We start from the raw sequence: 22077 nt of genomic DNA, 5'->3' as shown, positions 1-22077 counted from the left end.
CAAGTGACGCTGGCCAAGTATCCCTTCTGCTTCTTCTCGACCTGAGTGCAGCCTTCGACACTATTGACCACGGCATACTCCTTGGCCGCCTTGAGAACCTCATTGGACTTAAAGGATCAGTCCTCTCCTGGTTTTATTCTTATCTATCAAACAGAACCCAGAGTGTAATTTTTAATAACACCGAATCCAAACAGTGTGATGTCAAATTCGGCGTCCCACAGGGGTCAGTTCTGGGCCCTATCCTTTTCTCCTTATACATGCTGCCATTAGGCACTCTAATCAGACAGTTTGAGTTGAACTTTCATTGCTACGCGGACGACACTCAATTATATGTCCCTATACACCACAATGACCACTCTAACATCCTTAAGCTACAAACCTGCCTGTCTGAAATTAAGAAATGGATGTCTAAGAACTTCTTACTGCTAAACTCAGACAAAACTGAGCTACTCATAGTGAGACCAACAAAGGGTTATAACCTCCCCGACTAACTGTCAGTGAAAATTGATGACTGTGCAATCTTAGAGAGCTCAACAGTTAAAAACCTTGGTGTTATATTTGACTGTAACCTAACTTTTCAGCCCCATGTTAAAGCTGTCACCAGAACTGCATACTACCATCTAGGCAATATTGCAAAGATTAGACCCATGCTATCACTCCGTGATGCTGAAACACTGGTCCATGCTTTTGTGTCATCAAGGCTAGACTACTGCAATGCCCTTTTCTCTGGCCTTCCAGCAAGCACGACACGGAGCCTTAATGAGAGTTAAGAAATATAGCCACATCACACCTGTTTTAGCTGGTCTTCACTGGCTACCTATACAAGCTAGAGCTGATTTTAAAATCCTCCTTTTGACCTACAAGGCCATAAACAATCTTGCCCCTGCTTATTTAAACGAGCTTCTTAAGCCATATGTACCAGCACGCACATTGCGCTCTATGAGTGCTGGCCTTTTGACTGTTCCACTGGTAAAAAAGAAATCAGCAGGGCATAGATCCTTTGCTTTTCGTGCACCCACTCTCTGGAATAGCCTTCCACTACATGTCAGAGAGGCTGGTTCTGTAGACATTTTTAAATCTAAACTGAAAACATTTCTATTTTCACAGCATTTTGGTCAGTCACTAGCTACCTGACCCCCGTTCCTATTGACCTAATGTGACGATGATTTTATTTTTTGTATTATATTTTTGTCTATTTATTGTTTTATCTATGCTATTCATTTATTTTAAATTGCTTGGTTTTACTTACTGTACAATCAACGTGTGTTTTTATTATTTTTATGTTATTATTAGGGGTATACTCCTACTCCTAACTGTGCATGTTGTTAAAGTGTCTTGAGACCATGGTCATGGTGATATCACACTATAAATATCAATAAATTGAAATTGAAATTGAAAATACTTTTCATCTCTTATGTCAACAAAATGAAAAGAAACAAATTTAAACTTGCTTTATCCAATGTTCAGATTTGATCTTTTTACGTTTATGCAAATCAGCGCATATTTAATTACATCATACCTAATTTGCATATTCAAACATTAAATTTCAGAAAACTTGTAATACATTTATTTTTCATATTGATCTAAGTAATCAAATGGTGAAGTTTCATAGTGATATCTGCTTGTTTATTTTTTTACCCTGTTCACCTGTAGTATATCCGTCTTATAGTCAACACATTGGACAAGAAAGGCTTAATATACGAAATTGCCCAAGGGATATCACCGGGCACCCTCTTAAATCTTAAAGAGGTACCCCTAGTCTACTAGATTCTGCAAAAAAAAAAACTTTAACCGACAAAACCAGGTTCACCTAAATTATGGCATTTGGCTGCCGGACCAAAAATGAAATGAAAAAAAAAAAAAAAAGCCACCATGAGTGGAAGGAGGAGCAATATCAAGGAGTGGCTAAGTGGCTGAGCAGCTTAAGTCAAATGGAATTCCGATAGGCAGCTTTCTCATGACAACCCCCTCCATATACTGGTAGTTTGCTACATATGCTATATGTGTGTAAAATGTGAGCCATGGCCAGTGTGTTAGGCTGACTGTTGCAGCTGTATTGTTTTTCATTTAGTTGCTTAAATACTCAATTACACAGATAGGCTTTGTGGATTTTTGATTTGTTGCTCAGTTTCTGTCGACTTTGTTGATTTGTTGCTGTCAACATTGAGTCTTTCCCAGGTTTCTCACCCAGAATGTCAACATTAGTCTTTCTGTTGCTATACTTTTGCTAGCAGCGAGAATTCAGACTACACAACTGAGACACTAACTAAACGGGCTGTGAAGCTAGGTCATACCTGACTTTCCATACATACTGGCGTCAGATTGTACTCTCACAACCACGGTCTTGTAGTCTGGCTATCGCCATACTAAGCTCAATCTTTTAAGACTGAACATGGGGAGAATGCAATTTATTTCTACTCCACAAGAGGCGTGATCAATGGGCATCGTTCAAATAACTCCGTATGCTCGGATAGTCCTTCGACCAATCGGGCCAACGAGTCTTTTGCATAAGCTAGTTTGTGATTGCTCCCAAAGGTACTATGATGTTTCTGAACTGAGACAAATTGTGAATGCATGAGATAGTACAAAAAATGTTTTTTACTTTATTTCCTGTGAACTTCTGAATCTAACACCAATTGTTTTTCATTTCCAACCCAATTTTTTTTTAAAAAACCCTTAAAAGTGAAGAGTTCTCCAAGGTCGCTGAATTAATGGCTGATAGTGGTAGTATTTAAAGCCCCTGAAATAACAGAGATAACATTTGATTAAGCCAGAGCAATCTTGCCTCAAATTCATGACATGCCAATCTGCATTCACAGTTTGCAACTTGCCAAAGGGCAGTCAAGTGACTGTTGGTCAGTATAGAAAATGAAAACTTTCTGCATATGGATCACATAAGACAGATATGGAAACACTCTGGTTTGTATGTTATGGGAGTGAACTGATACAGACAGAAACTGAAACAATAGCTTCTGCCTCCCTATTGGGTATAAGGGCAACATGGCAGAACACCTCAATGTTCATTATAACTGATCATACTAATTTAGTAGAGCTGGATGAAGAACAATAAGTCATACTGTTAACACAAGTAGGCCTAGAATAAAGGTCATTGTGAATCCACAAACACCACACACTCATTTTGGTTTCCTAGGCGAATATTGAGTCACTTTTATTAAAAGCATCATTACTACAGTTGGCAGCCATTTACAGATCAAACATGATGGTTTGAAAACAAAAAACAAAACAACGAAGAAAAAAAAGAAAAAAAAACACAAAAGGAAAGGAAAATTACATTTACAACATTTATGTCTGTAAACTTCAAGGCTAGTTAGAATTGAGGTAATGCTGTTCAGCTTTGTGGCTAAAGTAACAAAAGTCCATTCAATAGATAAAGGTACCTGATTTCATTTCTGTTTAACACCAGTGCATCAACATGGACATAATGAGACAATTTGACTGCAGTAAAATTTTAGTTGATGTATTTCTCCACACTTCCCGATGATTTGAGTAAAATTGAACATTCAAAAGCTGCCTTCGTTATTGCTGTCTCCACAGGTTGAGAGGTCTCCTCACCCCCTGTTGGGATTGTCAGTGTGAGAGACTCAGAACAGTCAGAGTGTAGGCTATGATATGTGAGAACTTCTTCCCGCTCCTCACAGCTCAACAGTACATTGAAAAAAGTTCCTTTTTTCCAGCAGCAGAGGTTGTTTAATGCCATTTTTAATTGTATGCCACCGAATTTTCACAAGATACTACATATTGTTTCAATGTCAACAGTAGAGAAAAAAACATAACATAAACAATGGAAAGAAAAAGCAGCATAGCACTATTTGAAAAATTACTTCCTATAATATTTCAGAGGAAATTTCTCTCATCTAGAAAGCACCACTGTGCTTAAAAACAGATAAACAAAAATAAACTAAAACAAAAACAGTCACCCTTTTGACATCCGCACAGCTCTACTTGTTTGCCTTTTCCCTCGCTATGCTAATGGTTACAGAGACAGCTTATCCATTGTTAGCCCCCCCACCCCACCCCCCTCATTTCAACACACCGTTCAACAGGGAAAAAAAAGACCAAATTTGATAATTGTTTGGATAACGAGTTGGCATGTAAACAACTGGACTAACAATTCATCAAAAAGAACTCTAGCACTGAATGGTCAACAAGCCCAGGGGTAACATCAGATGGCCAGTTTCTAGTCACTTTTATCCCCATCCTCTTCAGGAACATCATCATCGTCATCATCGTCATCATCATCGTCGTCGTCGTCCTCCTCCTCCTCTTCCCCTCCTTCTAAGGAGTCCAGTTCCTCAGCTGGTCCAGCTATATCCTCATCTAGTGCTGATGACTCCGCAGTCTTGTTCTGACTCTCCTCTGAGTCACTGTTCTCAATGGTTGTGTCTGCAGTGGTTGCAGCAGCTGGCTTGTCTTGGTCTGGTTCGGGCCGCTTTGTGGATTCCTTGTTTTCAGTTGTAGCTCCCAGTGCTCCATTCATAGCATTCTGCAAATCAGCCAGTGAGGTGGGGGAGAAGCCAGGCAGGCCAAGCCCTCCCAGGCCTGTTGGGAGGAACATGGAAGGATAAAAGAGGCCCGGGGCCATAGTGGAAAGCAGGAAGGGATTAAAAGCTAGAGCGTTGGTGGACATGCCTGCGGCAGCGGCAGCGGCAACCAGTGCCGCCTCTCCGTTAGGTTCAGTGGATTCCACCTCACTGGAAGCATTAGTCTTGTCTTTGTCCTCCTCTTCAGCCTCACCCGCTTTCTCTTCTGCCTCTTCCTTGGCATCATTCTTGGGTAGGGTTTTTGCATCTGTGTCTCCCTGTTCATTGGTGTTCACAGTGGAGTTGTTTCCATTGGAAGGAGATGCTGCTGCTGCAGCAGCGGCAGCTCCGAACAGACTGCTCAGGCCAAACATATTAGGTAGGCCCCCCATACCAGGTAACATGAGGGGCAGCATGGCTGAGGCTGAATGCTTGCCGTCTCCAACCCCACTCAGTGCTGGAGGAAAGCCCATTAAGCCTGCAGCCAGTTGAAGGCTTTGAAGGTTCTGCAGGCCCTGTAAGCTGGTGAGGTCCATACCCCCAAAGAGGCCATTCATCAACAGAGGATTCACACCGGCAGTGGAAGCAGCAGCTGCTGCTGCTGCTGCCTGAGCTGCTGCAGCTGCTGTTGCCTTGGCAATCTCTGATTTGGGTCTCCTGCCTCGGCGGCGAACACCCTCTTCTCGAACGACAGGACCAGTCAGAAGGCGGTCAAACATGGACTCGGGGAGGAAGCCCTAAAAGGCGAGAGCAGAAAGATGAGCATCTCATTGAGCAGACACTGAAAAATGATACCTCTGAAGTGAAAACTCAGAAACAAAAAATGTTGTGTAGATTACTTACGGACTGCTTAACAATTTCAGTCCAGTCAGGAGCCACCGCAAACTCAGGGTTTTCCATGAGCCATCTGGGCAAGTCCTTCATAGGTGGTGCCATGGCTCCTCCCATCTTTAAAGACAAAAATAATGATTACAGGGATCTTACACAAACAATGTACACAAGAACAAAGAAATAAAACAGCATGCCAGCGTACCTTGCGTCCGTTTCGCTTGTTCACTACTGGTACCCTCTCCTCACCGGTTAGTGTGTTTATGTCTATCTTGTTGGGGTTGCGGCAGCGATGCCTCTTTTGCTTGGGTTTAGGAAACTGTGACAGAAGCAGCTCTTCACTCTTCTACATAGTAGAAACAAATCAAAATGACCAAATTAGACATGTAAAATTGCCAACTGCCAATATCAAGGAAGAAAAAGGCAGTAGTTTACAATCTAAGGGCAAAGGAGAGAATGTTGTCCCCATGAACTGCAAAGACATGTCTGCATTAGGGTGGTCCTTATTTTAAGGGTGTTTCCACACTTGGTCCCTTTCAGCCATCTAAACGAACTCAGATCAATGACTCCACATTTTTTGCGCATATGTGAACACTCCAACCGTACCCAGACCCCTTTAAAACAAACCGAACTGAGACCACCTTTGCAAAAAGGTAAAATAAGGACCACCCTAGTCTGCATCACATTAAGACACTGATACAAAAGTGAGAGATGGAGGGAGGGAGAGAGAGGGAGGGAGGGAGGGAGAGGGGGGGAGAGAGAGAGAGAGCGAACACGTGCATGAGAAGCACAAGAAGCATTAAGTCTTATTTCACAAGTGATGAGATTTGATGAGTGTAACTGCTGCTTACTGGTACATATCCAGGCATATCCATGGTGTAGGTGGGGTGTTGTCGTAGCCATTCCCTCAGGTCCTTGGTGCTGGGGCCGTCCTCTCCCTCTTCCAGCCCCGTGCCAGGACCCTTGTTGCCAGCAGAAGAAACGTGCTTGGGGGCCCGTGCTGGAAAGCTACTGCCCTCCTCCAATGCTTTGGTCCGCTCGGTGTCATCCTGCCCCAAAGACATCATAAAATAAGTCAGTCTGCATGTTGTCATGTTGTACTGCGCATAAAATAAGCCTAGATTCTGAGTGGTGATTTCATTCCACTTTCGCTGGCAGGTTATGCAGTCAGTCAAGTCTTACTGCCATCTTGATCTTGAAAAGGGTTTAAAATACAAAAATAATTAAATAATGATAAAAAAATAAAAAAAACACTGCCAGCCCAGTGCCCACGCAAAATTATGGGTTGCACTGCACCCCTGGGAATAGTCCCAATAAATAAAAAAATTAATAAATAAAAAATTAAATTAGCATTCACAACTGTAACTCCTGCTTACTTGCAGCATAGTTTCATAGAATATAAGCCTATTCCTCTACTTGTGCAAACTTCAAATAAAAACAAAAGTTTTTATAGGCTTGGTTGACATCCAAGTTGGCGTGGTAACATATTGTAGGCCTACAGCCTGTGCAATACAAGCCTATTTTATGCTAGGCCTATTAATTAATAAAAGTAGCGTTTATATCGTAATTTTAATGTGTGTGGCTGTGACTGCTCAGATAATTTAACTGCAAGTGCGTTGCCCCTTCTCGCAGCGGGCAACGTAGACAATTTACTGACTCGGGATGGGTGGCCAGGCGAATGAACGCAGGCAGCTGATCGTAAACAAATTAAACTTTTTTGACGTTGGCATTAAGACTAGTGTTGCACGGTGCACCGATACAACAAACGTATTGCAATACCCTGAAATTAAAAATGTCACAACACCTAATGTTGGCCTACTTTACAATACTTTTAAGAATGACTGCGTTCTTCTGAAGAAGCGGTGCGCGCAAGGCAGGTCTCCCTAAAAGCTAGCCTGTGGCTGTAGCCTTGTAGGTACGTCTTTTCCCCCTCACACACTCATATGCGCAGCAGTGCTATTAACAGCGAGGCATTGTTGCTAGTTTAAGTGATGCTATTGTAACATACAATTATAGGCTAATATCAAGTTGATTTGCTCACTTGCATCTCTCAAATGTATGTTGCTGGCCTATCTAGGCTATGGCATTTAGATCATTTAGGCTTACTATTGGGTTTAGCGTCATTATTTTCTCTTACATATTTCTTAAAGTGACAGGCACTCAATTACACCTACTGTACACAACCACAACTGGTAAACATTTTTTTTTTCTCGAAATAATAAGAAAAATTTGCATTCATGTGTGGATGTAAATACATAATTTTAAGTAGAAATACTAGGCTATATCGGGATATATATCGTTATCGTGGTAATGAATTGGCTATATCGGGAAATAACTTTTTGCCCATATTGCACAGCACTAATAGGCTATCTGAATTTCTGAAAATGTACTTTATTTCTAAATATGGTATTGCTACACTTTATGGCAAAAATTGCACTGGTCTGTTGGACTTGAACAAAAATAAACAATATTTTTGTTGCTTAAGCTTAGGCCTATGCATTCAGTCATTATCCAATGGTAGGTTATACTAAAAATCCGCACACGTACGCACGCAGGAACAAGACAGATAACGTTAGCCTAAAGTTACAGTAGGAAGGGGAGAGAAGCGCCAGAGGGATGTCGCACCCAGACAAACACATACTCACATTAACGTTACCCCGAGATAGTTAAAAAAGCTCTGAATTGTTGTAGCCTAATTCAAACATAGTTCTTCTTCTTTCTCTCTCTCACACACACACACACACACACACACACACACACACACCGAATGTGCACGAATGCACACACACACACACACTCACCAACACACACACCGAATGTATATGAACGAGTGCGCGCACACACACGCACACAGGCACAAGACAGATAACGCAGCAGTAGGAAGGGGAGAGAAGAGCCAGAGGGATGTCGCACACAGACACACATACACTCACATTAATGTTACCTCGAGATAGTGCTCATTACGAGTCCAGTAGGCTAATCTCCCGTTAGCGCAACTGCGTCTCTGCCCCAACGCCTGCTCTACCTTAGTCTTCTAAGTTTCGTGCAAATTCTCAATGCGGCTAATAACTAGTCGTGCTACGATGGTAACTTAAGAGCAAAGTTATCTGCATGTACTGTCGATGTGAACTTATCAATTGACCCTGGGAATGCTTTAAAACTAAACTTTCCATTTATTAGTTTGTTAGCAGCCCATTTTAACGTCTTCAGCTGGACATCTAAACAATGCCATTGTGGGGCGCACTTACTGTTTTCCTTCTGGTTTACAGCCGGGTCCTGTAGTTTTTCAAAGGTGGCCACAGCAGTTTATGAAAAAACTTCTCACAGGTCAGGAAGAGCGTTAATCTCGCGATAAAAAAAATAACGCCATTAAAATTGTTTTGCGTTAACGCGTTAATAACGCGATATTTTTGACAGCACTAATATATATATATATGATGAGTCCGAAGTGTTTCCCTAATTTAAGAGCCAACATAGTTGAAAAGGTGATTTTAAAGAAGTAAAACTCCCATAAGAGTTAAGGAAGGAAGGAACAGGGCGGAGGACCAGACAGTTGTTTGGATAAAAGGTGGGTGTGTACATGGTTACACTTACAGCACTTTCTGCAGCCCTCCTGTTCCCTACGAATAGGAGCTCCAAGCCCTCCACATTTTTCCTGCGGCCCCTTCTGCGACGTGTGGGCAGTTCTATATCCAGTAGGGAGCCATTGGCCCGTGGCCGCCCCAGTGTGCCCGCCTGCAGCAGCTCCATCTGGGCCTTCAGGGCAGCAGAAGAGGAGGAGGCCAGGCCAGCAGAAAAGGTTGAGGAAGAAGAAGGGGCTGGTAGACCATGCAGAGCTTTAGTCAGGTCCATGGCATGGGCCTGGTCATCAGAGGCATGAGACTCTCGCAGCTGCGCCACCATCTCCATGAGATTACGCCGTTTGGCAGCACGCTCGGCCTCAATCTCCACCTTCCTGCGTCGCCGCCGCCGCCGCGGGACTGAAAGACTCAGAGCCTCGTCCTGCACAGAGGGAGTAAGCGCATGAGAACTATCCTTCTGAAAGCCCCAAACAACTATATTATGAATCCAGTGTATAAAAGGAAAAAATATTTTGAACAACTCTATGAAGTGGTCTATAAAAGCACTGTGTGAGCGCTTCACAGACCAGACACAAAAAATCAGACCGATTAAACTTTCAATTAAACTTCAGAGAGTTTGTGATGTGCAAAAGAATAGAAAAATATGAGGATGAAATGGAAATATCAGGGACTACCTTGCTGACTGTCGGGGACTTGGTGAGGTCATCACTTCCGTTGAAGCTTGTCTGCCCACTCATGGACAGATCTCCCAGACTCCTCCTCTGTAGAGGGCTGTCCACCATCACAGAGCTGTAACCAGGCAACAGGCCTGGGAAGTCAAAGAACTGCCTTCTGTTGGTGGGCCATTTACCCTTCATGACCGCTTCACATATGTTGTCCATACGGTTGATCATAATCCGGTCCTACACAAGGAAAAATGCACACACAAGATTGTTAAATGAATGACTTCAGGTTCCTGCACATTAATGGGGACTGTTGAACATGTATGTTGGCTAACCTTCGGCCAGAAAGCAAAGGTAAGCGGGCGGTCAGTGAGCGCCTGGGTTGTTGAGCCTTCCACATCATCAGCACAGAAGTCGTCTCGCGTCTCATCCCGAGCTGTACTCAGGGATGCATTGCTCTCCTCATCAAAGTTCTTCCTGTCAGAGGTCACTCCAACTGAGTGACAAAAAGAGGATTCTCATAAGACTAGACCATTCACAGAACAAAATGAGTGAACGCTTTCGATCACTCACATTAATGTGTTTCCTTGAGAGTAGGGCTGGGTGATGTGGCTGAAAACTGTATCACAATAAAAGTGTTCATCAGTCGAAATCAATAATTACTGATCATTTTTTTTACCTATTTGAAATAAGGACCAGGAAAATTTGTTTCCCAATTTAAACACTTATTTTAAAAATGTAACCTTCTCTTTTTAATCACCGCAGTTATCAAAGAAAAAAGGGAAAATAAACAATACCATGATAAACAATGAGGCTCTCTCAAATAGGCTCTCTTCACAAGTATTTCCGTAAGACATTTGTTAGATAAGGTGATGCAAGGGATAATGTCTAGAACGCTGGTCATTATCGGGAAAATAAGGACCAACAGGACGAACCGGACCCCGACACGAAGCGGTAGAACGTTGGGAAATACCATTCAAGTCATAGGGCGTTCTACTTGCATTGTGAAGAGCCGTATAAGGTTGTATAATATATTAACCAAAACTACAATTCCAAGGAATTACCAATGCATCAAAATGCAAAAATTGTGCTATACAATATCATGTATAGTTAAAACAGATGGTTACTAAGGTGGTGCTAGGGTAGACATGGTGGTTTCAGAATTTATGGAGATAATAGATGGTGGTTGCTATGTCAAATAAAGTGGTTGCTATACTGGTATCATCTTGGTTGACATGGGTTAAAGGATGTTGATAGACAGATAGTATAATGAATGTTCATAGACAAATAGTTTAATGGTTGAGTATAGGTAGATAGTTAAATGGATGAATGAATGGTTTGAAGTGGATGGACGACAGACAGTTGGATTGAAGGTGTCTTGTATTCTTGTTGAAGAGAGACAGAGAGAAATGGAGCCTAGCTGAGCAGATGGCAGTTGGAACAGGTGCAACTCCTATCGTGATATCATAATTGCCAATGCAAGTGTATAGGAAAAAAATAAGCTTGTTTTTTATTAATATCTCAGAAATTATTAAGTTTACATTAACTGAAAAATAGACATAGCTCGCCAGTCCTTTAAAAGACCTGGGTGAAAATATGAATTAAAAGTTTGTACATAAAATGGTTCAAGCGGAATTAAACGCAGAAAGAGAGGTTAGAAGCGGGAATAATAACAAGAAATGCAATTCAAGGAATTAGCAGTTCATGAAAATGCAAAAATTGTGATGGAAAATATGCAGTTAAAACAGATAATGCAAAGATGGTTACCAAGGCGTTGGTAGGATAGCCATGATGGTTGCATAATATAATCAAAGTTGATATTTTTAAATTCATATATTTAAATTTATATTGATACATTTAAAAGTAGCCAGTTAAAAAGTTATTAGAGAAGATATTTTAAAAGTTGTTGATAGACAGTTTAATGGATGTTGATGGACATAGTGTTCAATGGATGTTGATGGGTAATGGATGCTGATCGGTAGATCGTTTTTTAATGAGTGTTGATAGACAGTTTGCTGTCTAGATGACCGCAAACTAGATTTCTAGACTAGATTGACCAGATTTCTCAGAACTAAAACCGGGACACTTTGCTTGTGACCGAAGTGCACATGCGGGCACAGTTGTCTAACATGAACATGCGCCAGGTCAGACAGACAAAGACATTAGGCTCAATTTTGCAGTTAGCCAAAAACTTAACCCTGCAAAAAAAAAAAAAAAAAAAAAAAGTATATTAGCAAGTTCTGCGCAAATTCAGTCAGAACAGGACCTGCACTTTGCATAAAACCCGGTGCATAGTCCATTGTCGGTTTCCTTAACATTCCGCACCAATTATCCGGACATGCATAAAAAATTAACTCAGACAGGTTATTTTGAGAATGCTTACTTTCTCTTCAGAATTATTGTAGTGTAGCTATATAGCCATTAAAACAAGGCTGATATGAACAGGTATTACACAGTGTAACACTGGCTGCAAAGTTTGGACCAACACACAGTCGAAATCGTATTCTGGACGCTTTGGGCTTTAGTCTTTCTACATGGGTTTAATGATCAGGCTATAATTACACCACGTCGGCTTTGTAATCGCTGACAATCAGCACACTTTCGTTAGCCTGGTCCTGCCCTCCTAGATCTTCTTTCATGGAGATAGAGCCTGTCCCAATTCTCCTCACTTAAATCTTCCACTTCGTTTTGATTACCCTCGACAGTAAAGTCCCCTTGATGAGGGAAGTGGGGGTGAAGATCTTTCCCTATTAAATGGGACATCACTATATGCAAATTCGTGTAGTGAACGTAGCGAACGTGCTAACCTACAGTACGTCAAGCGCAGCGTCAATGCGTTTACCGGTGAAATTACGGCTGCTGTTTTCATTCATGAGAATTCCAGTCTCAGTAGTGGTTGGTTGAGGAGCTGGCAGTTGACACGGGTGCAAATCAGTTTAATTGGCTCTTTATGAAGTCATAAACCCAATGGTCAACGGGAAAAATAAGCTCGCTTTTTGTTAATATGTCAAAGATTTCACCCTAGAAATGTATTTTCTTCCGACTTGTGCTCAATATTCAGGTTGGCTAGCTCTGGCTATCTTATCTGTTTGGTAACCATGGTAACCATGTCAAGAAAATAATTACAGAACAGCTGCTCCTATTTCTGTGCTCTCCTAACTTCAGATAGGAAAGGTGTATTACAGAGATGTCTTAGGTCACAAAAATCTTGAGTATGGATGGCCCATTACATATGATGCCATGTCATCTCAATTGAATTCTCATCTCAATGCATCACAATGGATGTACTGCTCAACAGGAAGTTCTGACACAAAATAGCCACCAATTAAAACAGTATTCAGAAAAACACTGTTATAATCATTTGTATGATTGTTTTAGCAAAATGGAAATCTAATCAGAAACACCTGGAAAGAGACTGCAAGTTTGAATTTACATGTGGATCTTCCATCTCTATACAGACATTCACTCACTGTAACATACCTTCTGTCTGAGATGATTTCTCTGATTTGTCATCATCAATTTTCTCCTCCTCTTCCTCCTCCTCCGAGACCTTTTCTGAGCCTTTCTCGGATTTGACCTCACCCTCAGTCTCGGGTTCCTTTTCTGCAGCTGGGCTTTGCTCCTCTTTGGACTCAAGCAATTCTTCCACAGGCTGCTTGACAAGGGGCTTCTCCTCCTCACCGACCTTCTCAGGGGCACTCTTTTCATCCTCCTCTGCCTTCTCAACTGCCATTTCTTCAATATCTTCCTCCTTCAGCTCCTTTATTTCTTCCTCCTCGTTTTCCTCCTTCACTACTTCTTTAGGTGAGACTGCAGCTGATTTCTCCTCCTCCTTAACTTCTTCTGGCTCTGAGTCACTCCTCTCTGTTTTACTGGAGGTTGCAATAGTCTCCACCTGTTCCGCATCCTTGACTGCTTCTACCTGCTCATCTTTAGGCAAGCTGGAGGGAGTATTCTGGCTTGGTGGATTGAGACAGGTTCCCGGTGGCTGGGAGAAACGTCTGTGAGCCTCCAAAAAGCTCAACTCGGGGTCATTCAGAATGTGGTAGTCTGTGCGGCTGACACCATGCTTGGCAGCTCCACGCAGCAGGTCCTTGTCATGGCGGCCAGGCTCCCACCAGGCAGGCAGCTCTGGGCTGGGCTGGCATAGGAGCAGTCTCTCCTCCAGCATGGGATGAGGTAGGACCTGCTCACGGATGCGTCGCAACAGTTCAATGCGATAAAGTGTACGTGACGCCCGCTCTTCTGTGATTGGATCAATGATTAGGGTGGGATCAGCCAGGTCTGGGAATAAAAAAGCGAAGGGCACAAGTTATTTAATGCAATACTAACCAGTTTTTTTGTACCTTCAAATAATGTTTCCAAAATCGTTTCAGCACTTCATCAACTTTAAACATTCAAAACACATTAAGACATCTACAGCGGACAACACTCCTCATTTTTGTCTACCTGTGTCAGTTTTGGCCTGCATGCGACATACACGCTTGCACATGGCCACAAAGGAGAAGTAGTATTTCTCCAGACTCTCATCAGTCTTCTTATCAAGGCGGGCAAAGGCACGGAACTGACTCCAGTCAAAGCACTGCTGAGCAACATCGTAGACTACACCAAATGTGGACACCACTCGGTAGAAGTCAGCTTCCTCACGACGAGTCCATCTACACCGTAGACAAAGACAGGAAAAATAAAGGAAAGAGACAAAATGAGACCAAAGGAAATTCTACAAATGCAACCAAGTTAGATAAGGGAGAACACAATTATACAGAGATATAAAGATGTTTGTTAAAAACACCATCATCAGGTAATACAACAGAAATCAAAGTGTATTATTACAATGCCAGGAGCCCTACCTCTGCCTTCTTTCCTTGAAGAAAGCCCCAGCGTCACCCGTGAGGGCTGCCCCCTCTGGGATGAAGGGCGAGCCTTTAGTCACGAACGGCCCGCCTTCTGCCAGAAAACTGCCCACCTCTGGAGCTGCATAAGCTCCAACCTCACTAGCCACGGCCAGAAGGTCCTCACGAAACCGGCGGCGGCGGCGGTCAGGCTTGGCAAGGGCTTCTTGTCGAAGCTGTTCCCTCTTGTGTGTGCGCTGGTATGCAGTGATGAGTCGGCGAAGCCGAGCAGTCAGAGCTGATGCTAGGGGCCAATACAGGTTCCCCGCCTTATAGCTCTCCCCTGCTTTAACTAAGGACAAAATGCATAATCAAAATGAAAAGAAACACATTGTTAATTACTTAAAAACAATGACATTTACAGTAGCCTTTCCTATATTTAAAAGAACAGTATAGGATTTCACACCTTCACTTTCCACATCCATTGTCTCCTCTTTATCATCAAGAGGTGAGTTGGTAAAATCCTGAAAGTAGAGAATAACATTATAGAATGTAAATAACTTAATTTAAGGGAATTCTACAAATGTCTTTAAAACAGAGGGCTTAAAACCTTACATCCATATCATCTTTGAATGGCATTCTCACTGGCTTGTACTCAGGGTCTTCATCCTCCCTGATAAAATAGAGCAACACACAAAAAAACACACAAAAAACAAACCAAGATCAAACCAAATTGCACAAATGTTTCCACAGTAGAGTTGTGTATTGCCAAGAATCAATACATAACACATGTGTTAAGATTCAATATGTTAAGATGTGATTTTTTTTTTTGTCTTATTTTAGAAAAACGTATATTATCATTATGTTTTTTTTTACTGATACAGTATTGCCGAATAAAATAGTCTTACACCCCTATTCCACAGTGGTTAACACACATTGGTAATAAACACCGTTTTAAAAATATGAACTGAACATATTGATAGCAATGGCATCAATTTGGGTTAGCAGTGTACAGATTCTGGACCAGCATTTGGTTTAAAAAAATAATCTATACTCCAACGTGATTGGCAACTCATCCTTTCCATTTTGCATTATATAAACACTACTCAATATCCTATCTGTGCAGTCATGGATGAATATCAATTATGGTTGCAATTTACACACAAATCACAATCATTTCATCTGTTGTACAACTCATATACAAAAGGTGTAATGTGACTAATTGGTTCAACACACTTTTTGATCACTAGCCTTAAAATGAGTGCCTATTTTATTGAGTTTTTGTGGGTTAAAACATACCCTTCTACTCCATCTGCCATCATGTCCGCTCCCCTCTGCTCTGCAGCAATAGCTTTGGCGTCAGGCATGCCAACGTGCTCTAGAAAGGACAGGCTGGGGTCGGCTCGCATCGAGTTATACTTTTCATAGCCTGGCAGAGACAATGCACAGCAATGGGAGTGAGCAGCAGAACAGGCAAATCTCAATTTCTGAAGTACAAATGTAATGACTAAGACCTTTTTTAACACCTCCAAGGGTAAAACATAATACCAATCGCAGAAATGGTCATTGGATAGGCAGGTAAAGTGAAACAACTGCCAAACCTGAAGATTTTTTTGTAGCACGCCTTATAATGACAATAGTGTGTTGTGTCTACAGTTAACTTCTTAATATCAGAAATATAAATTCAAATTAAAATTGAGAGCGTACCTGAAAAAAAAAAAAAAAATACGGTTGTAGAGATGTCCTTGATCAACAACAAGATTTTTTTTCACAGATCTCTCCCTCATAACATCAAACGATCACTTTCTTTCAAAGTAGCCTATTGACATCATTTTGTTAATTTTAATTCACTTAATACCTACATACCGATACATAAAGATTGCTCTGAAAATGCAAATTACATATGGTATGTTTAAGGAGGCTCTAGAAGCACTGCAGACTGTACACAATGTATGGTGGGGAAGTCTTGCAGAGGCATGAACATTCTATGAATTTCTGCGACACATGCACTCATTTTGCCTTCACCTCATTATGATTATGCTAGGGACTTAAGGAATAATTACTTTTCTAGGCAGTGTGCTTGTTTGTATTTAACGTTAAACAGTATAATAGAAAACACTTTGGCAAATGCCAACATCTCGTCATGTTATTAAAAGTCTGCACTCTCCCAGTAGCCTACTCTTAATGAGCTTATAAACAGGGAGGGAACTATGAAAAGTTATGTTAACCAACTACATTAGCTTACATGGACAATGTACCTTCCTTTGCAAGTTAGTTGACAAAGCTGACAAATACATACATAATGTTAACTTATTTCTTATTAGTTTTCCACATCCCTCCTGTCCATTTATCTTTGCAAGGTACACTTATGAACAGTTCTCACTCAAGGAGCCAGACATGCAGAATGAAGACGGGGAACGAGAGGTTAACAGGGCTGGTGTGACTTGTGACATCAGGCTACACATTCCTGCTTGCTATGTTTTAGTCAATGGATGAAAGCAAGGGAAATTAACCCTGCCTTGCGATTGGTCGAAAACTTCTCAACTGGCTCAAAGCTCATTGGCAAGCTAACTGTGCACCAAGTCAAACTTAGAAAGTAGGTCTACATTAGTACATTTGTCCCCTCTTATGTGTCACAAAACACAGCTAATATGCAAAAACTGTACAGGTTAGCAATCCTGAACATAAACTATCATTCTGCTCCAGGTCAAATGTAATGCCTGCACTTATTACCTGAAATAAAAGACATTTAAGGAATGAACTGTGAACATGAAACTATGACTGATAAAGAGAGCTTAACTGAGCAAACAAACATTTAATCCAACATACAATGAGATTCTGGTTTAAATGTAATTATTAGTTTTTGTAGGAAAAACACTGAATGGGGGAAGTGGGGGCAGGACCCAGTGAGACGGGTAGACAGGGCAAGAGAGACGCCCGTTGAAACTATCCAAGCAGAACAGATTTGGGCCTGAGGATCCTGAGAGTGCACGGCGGGGGGAGAGGTTGAGTGGCAGTGGACCCACTTTTGTGATCAGAGCAGACCTCTACAACCTACAGTACTCAAAGTGCTCCTTTCTCCACTACAGAATGGCACATATCAATTAGAATTTCTGCATACACATTGTTTCTCAGTACTTGCATGGCCTGAAACAAATTGTAGTCATGACTAGGTTTATGGGTCATCTAGCCTGGACCTCCCAGATTTCCTTCTCTGCAGAGCTCAGTAATGAATTGGGATCATGGCAAAAATCCACACCACTGAATTCCATGTGATATACTGGAAATACTTGAAACTAACACAAACCTAAAATATATTAAGTTTGAAGAAGCATGAAATATGGCATTTGTTCAAGCATTAAGGCCACTAGCAATGACATGCATGTTAGCCTGAGCCTGTGAGTTCTGCAGGCTTGATACAGCTGGTTACATGTGAAATAATGAAAAATACTACAAGACAGTTTGAAAGTGTTGTTGAAAAACCATCACTAAAAATAATAAATAACAATACTATTTGTTTGCTCATCAAAAGCTGTGCAGATTTACAGGGAATCCTGCACAACTATTTGCCAGCTCCCCCAGACTCTGAGAGTGAATTAATGACCTGTATAGGCTTGGCAATAATATTGTACAACCATGAGCATCCACAACATCTGTGCCTGAAAATACAAATAATGTTTAATATTTCTGTTAGACTGCACATTTATAATTCTTGTGTAGGATTCTGAATGCTTACGTGTTTATTTTCATTTAACAACTCATTACAATAGTGCAATCTATGCGCACCACATCTACACTTATAGCTCAGCACCAACAATGTTGCCCTCCTGGTCATCATGAAAGGACCATCTTTGACAGCATGTGAAAATAAGTTAGTGTGAGGAGGTGGGACGGAGTAGAACAGACTCACCATGCTTGAAGACACCGATAAGGAGGGATTTATCTGCCTCACTGTTCCACCAATCAGCGGGGACTTCAGCATGGAAGGGCTGTGGGATCCAAATGTCCAGCTCACTGGAGGGCACAGAAATAATGATGAGAAACAACAGGAAAGAAGCCATTTCAAAAGGGCCTTCAGATGACTACAGGGCTACTCATCAGATTAGGGTAGCAAGCTAATGTCTATCAGCAGACATCTGGGACGGAACTGCTGTCATTAGCACCAGGCAGCTCATCTTGTTTGTGCATGGCCGATCTTATTACAGGCTGCGAATGTCCGCGTACTGCCTGTTTATCCCCCAGACCCAACCCCACCGTGTACACACACACGGCCAACTTCTGTGAAGTCCTCCTATTGCATCAATATGGTGAACATGTTTACATTATACATGTATGCACATCTGGGTGACCAAGAGAGGGGAGGAAAAAAAGGTGAAAGAACAAGATGGGGGGGGGGGGGATTGCTGCATGCTGATGGTGTGCACAACCACATGTGAGGGGATGAGGTAGAAGAGATAGAAACAGCACAAGTGAGAAAGCCAACCTGGAATCTGCTCCATCCAGAATGCGGTCCGCTTGGTCTCCAATGACTTCCTGTCGTAGATAGTACAGCATGCGCACCCGCAGCAGGACTCTAAAAAAGACAGGGAGAATTTTGTTTTAATAAAAAACAAAATATCCATAAAAGAACAGAAAAGGGAGGAGGCTGAAACAAAGGAACAGCACAAAGGGGAAGGAAGAGTTTTTTTTTTTTTTTTTTTAAAAGAAAAAAAACAAAAGAGTGAGTTAGTTGCATGGTGTGTGCCAGCAGCGGTAGCAGCAGCTCTTTGGCATGTGCCACAGCTCATCCATCATGCTGCCAGGTCTGATTAGCCACGCTGCGCTGCCACTCCCCCTCCCCCACCCCAGCTCTTTCGCTCCCTCTCCCCCTCATGCCTGACAGATGGCGGCCCATAATCACCTCAGTGTGTGCCGCCTTTCACCCGCTTCCAACAGGTCTGCCTGGCACCTGGCCTGGCACATCGCCGCAGCCATTGCCTCGCTCAGGGAGGCTGCCCACAAAGTGTGCATGCGCATACACACACAAATCTTCAACAGCTACCTCTGACAACCTTTCCAGTTTCATTTCCTGTCTATAGCATTTCTACATGGATGTTGGACTATGTGTTTAACAGGAGGAGCCTACAGAACACTTTCTCTCAGTCTCTCTCTCACAGGAGGAGCAACTTTGAGAAGTGGGTAAAACAGATGGTTGGCGAGATGAAAAAGAAACTTCATACTCATCAGCCTGTAATTTTTTTTTGCCATCACTCCATCAACCCCCCCCCCCCCCCCCTGGAAGAACATTAGAGAGACAGAGGAGGCGAGGGAAAGAGGGAGCAATAAGGCTTCTTTCCTTTCCTAAACTAGCTTTAGCCAATATGTCAACAACAATACTGGTAGCCAGAGCCACAGAAATTATTTATGACCTGAAACTCAAGAGGCCTCAGCAAAACAAAAGAGACAAGAGTTGATCAGGCAACAGGCTCATAATGGCACACAGGTTTATCCCCTCTTTTGAAAGACAGAACAATGAAGTCTTAAATAACCATTCGGTCTAGAATATTTTGGTGGACATAGTACAAAGCAGATTTGTTGAAGTTGAAACACTGTTGAGGTAGCCACAAAAAGTTACTTAAGCTTCATGGGTTTTTTTTTCCTGACACCAAAAGCCAGTAAGTGTCAAGAACCCAATATAACAAAGTCCCGACATAACAAAGTATGGGGCTGGATTGAATGCTTCATAGAATGCTTTTTTTCATTCACATAATACGTAACTAATTACATAACATACATATCAGTAAAAAATATTATGTTTTGAACTGTGATTCAGTGATTTAGTTTAGTCAACAGAGTAATCTTAAAGGCCCTAAGCTTTGTCAAAGCTTTGGCTGATTGATAAAAGCCTGTTTAAACAAGCTCCCATAAAACCTATACCTATAGGCTATAGCCTAGGCATTCAGTCGGACCCGTTTTGGGCTACCTTTTAACATGGCCACATGTTCAAATGTAGGCTATAGCCTATTTGTTTACACAAAGGCTGACTGACTAGCTCTGAATGAACAAATAAAGCCATGGTGATATTGAAGGAACATGTTTACAGAAAGCACAGTGCACGCCATCTTAAATTATTCAGTCCTCCCGCACTCCTCACACTATATCCCTTTTTCCACTCATGCAGAATAAATTGCTTTGGGAAGTTCTCATTTTCATTTGGTACTAAACAATTAAACTGCTTGATTAACTGCGTTGATGCTAACTGATGGTACATTGAGCTCTGGACAACAATTGTTTGTTTAGAGGTTTTTGCATTGTTTAACAGGAATTTTCAAAGGGGGTGTCACAACTTTGACCTAGGCTATACCTCAATGTAGGTGCTCTACTCATTTGTCATGTGTTGTTTTGGCTAAGATAAAAATTCTACTTTAAGTAACAATGAACCAACAAAAAAAAAATCCCCACATTTCTGTTGGCCCAGCCTATATTTGGCAATATAATTGACAACCATAACTAAATTCCGTAGGCTGCCTCCAACCAACCGTTGACTTTGTTATGCTACAAACTGAATGTTAGGCCTAGGCTTCTAACAAAAATGATGAGTCATTCAAAAGACAATGACAATGAACTTGCCCATGCACCACAATGTTCACCAAATAAGATAATAGGCTGTTAGCTGCCATCATTAGCTATTAGCCGCTTTGGACAAAGGCGTCTGCTAAATAAGCATAACCATAACGCCATTATCGCCACTCTCCCTTTACATTGGATCTCAACCAGACGGTTTTGCCAAGACTCCTGCTCTGCTTCCGTTTGGCCAGTAACATTAGGCTAGTCAGAATAAGAGCTGTGTTCCTCTCACATCATAGGTGAACTCAATTCACTAACTTGACAAAGTGAATATACAGCAGAATATACGTTTTTTCCCAAATATACAACAAGGTTATTCCATCACATCCATGCACTGCACGCCGGAGATCCAGCACAGTTGCGGTGCACTCCAGTCAATTCGATTATTTAGTGTGAGGTGCCAATATTTGTGGTTTTAAGTCAGTTCGAATCAGACTTTTTCTAGTTTTGCTGTAATGACAATATCAACCATGTTTGATATCACAAGTCTTTCAGTCATGGCTCATGCAAATAGTGATGTGAACAATGTAAAAACCAATAGTGACCTCTCTGCCCCTTCCTGTTTGGTGAGGGAAAAAGTAGGAGACCGCTGTAGCCTATATAATAATGTTATTTTGATTCTTATAAATGAATAGTCGGCTATTCCATGTGACAGAGCAAGACATTGGTCAGGGATGTCACACTTGAAATAATAAATCCTGTTGATATCTAGTGCACGATGAGAAACTAAGGAATCTAGTTGCAGTCTTGTAAATCAGATGTAAATGACCCTGCAAGATCCATAGTCATTGCAAAAAATGTGAGGGTCTGAGACGGCAAAGACTTGGAAAAGATTTTTTAAAGACCTTCGGTATAAGGAGGGCATAATGATGCTCAGAGACCAAACTGATAATCATGATCAAATCAACTACAGTTGTCTAATGTCCACAAATCAGTCAACAGATACTATTCGCAACTTTCAGGCTGAACATTAGCAGAACCACTTTAAGTAACAGAGACCTTTCACATTAGTGAGGATATCGTTCAA

At 41.7% G+C, this 22077-nt stretch overlaps 1 protein-coding gene across 2 annotated transcripts in view; it reads right to left on the bottom strand.

Annotated features, from left to right (window-relative positions):
• Nucleotides 1-3153: 3153 nt before the first annotated feature.
• The window catches only part of chd7 (chromodomain helicase DNA binding protein 7), an 84761-nt gene continuing 65837 nt past the window's right edge, over nt 3154-22077 (bottom strand). For both annotated transcript variants that reach the window (XM_062517336.1, XM_062517337.1), the window contains exons 24-38: nt 18928-19017; nt 18355-18458; nt 15744-15873; nt 15060-15117; nt 14911-14968; nt 14463-14796; nt 14062-14270; nt 13093-13896; nt 9948-10108; nt 9625-9852; nt 8964-9371; nt 6221-6418; nt 5575-5715; nt 5385-5489; nt 3154-5278 (exon numbers count right to left, since the gene is read on the bottom strand). In XM_062517336.1, the coding sequence (XP_062373320.1) occupies nt 4199-5278; nt 5385-5489; nt 5575-5715; nt 6221-6418; nt 8964-9371; nt 9625-9852; nt 9948-10108; nt 13093-13896; nt 14062-14270; nt 14463-14796; nt 14911-14968; nt 15060-15117; nt 15744-15873; nt 18355-18458; nt 18928-19017 (4108 nt within the window). In that variant the 3' untranslated portion in view covers nt 3154-4198. The remainder of the gene's footprint in view (nt 5279-5384; nt 5490-5574; nt 5716-6220; nt 6419-8963; nt 9372-9624; nt 9853-9947; nt 10109-13092; nt 13897-14061; nt 14271-14462; nt 14797-14910; nt 14969-15059; nt 15118-15743; nt 15874-18354; nt 18459-18927; nt 19018-22077) is intronic.

Source organism: Sardina pilchardus, chromosome 2 (assembly GCF_963854185.1).
Source record: "Sardina pilchardus chromosome 2, fSarPil1.1, whole genome shotgun sequence".
NCBI lineage: Eukaryota > Metazoa > Chordata > Actinopteri > Clupeiformes > Clupeidae > Sardina > Sardina pilchardus.
The sequence above is the reverse complement of the archived record's forward strand: the minus strand, read 5'-3'. Positions and strand labels throughout refer to the sequence as shown.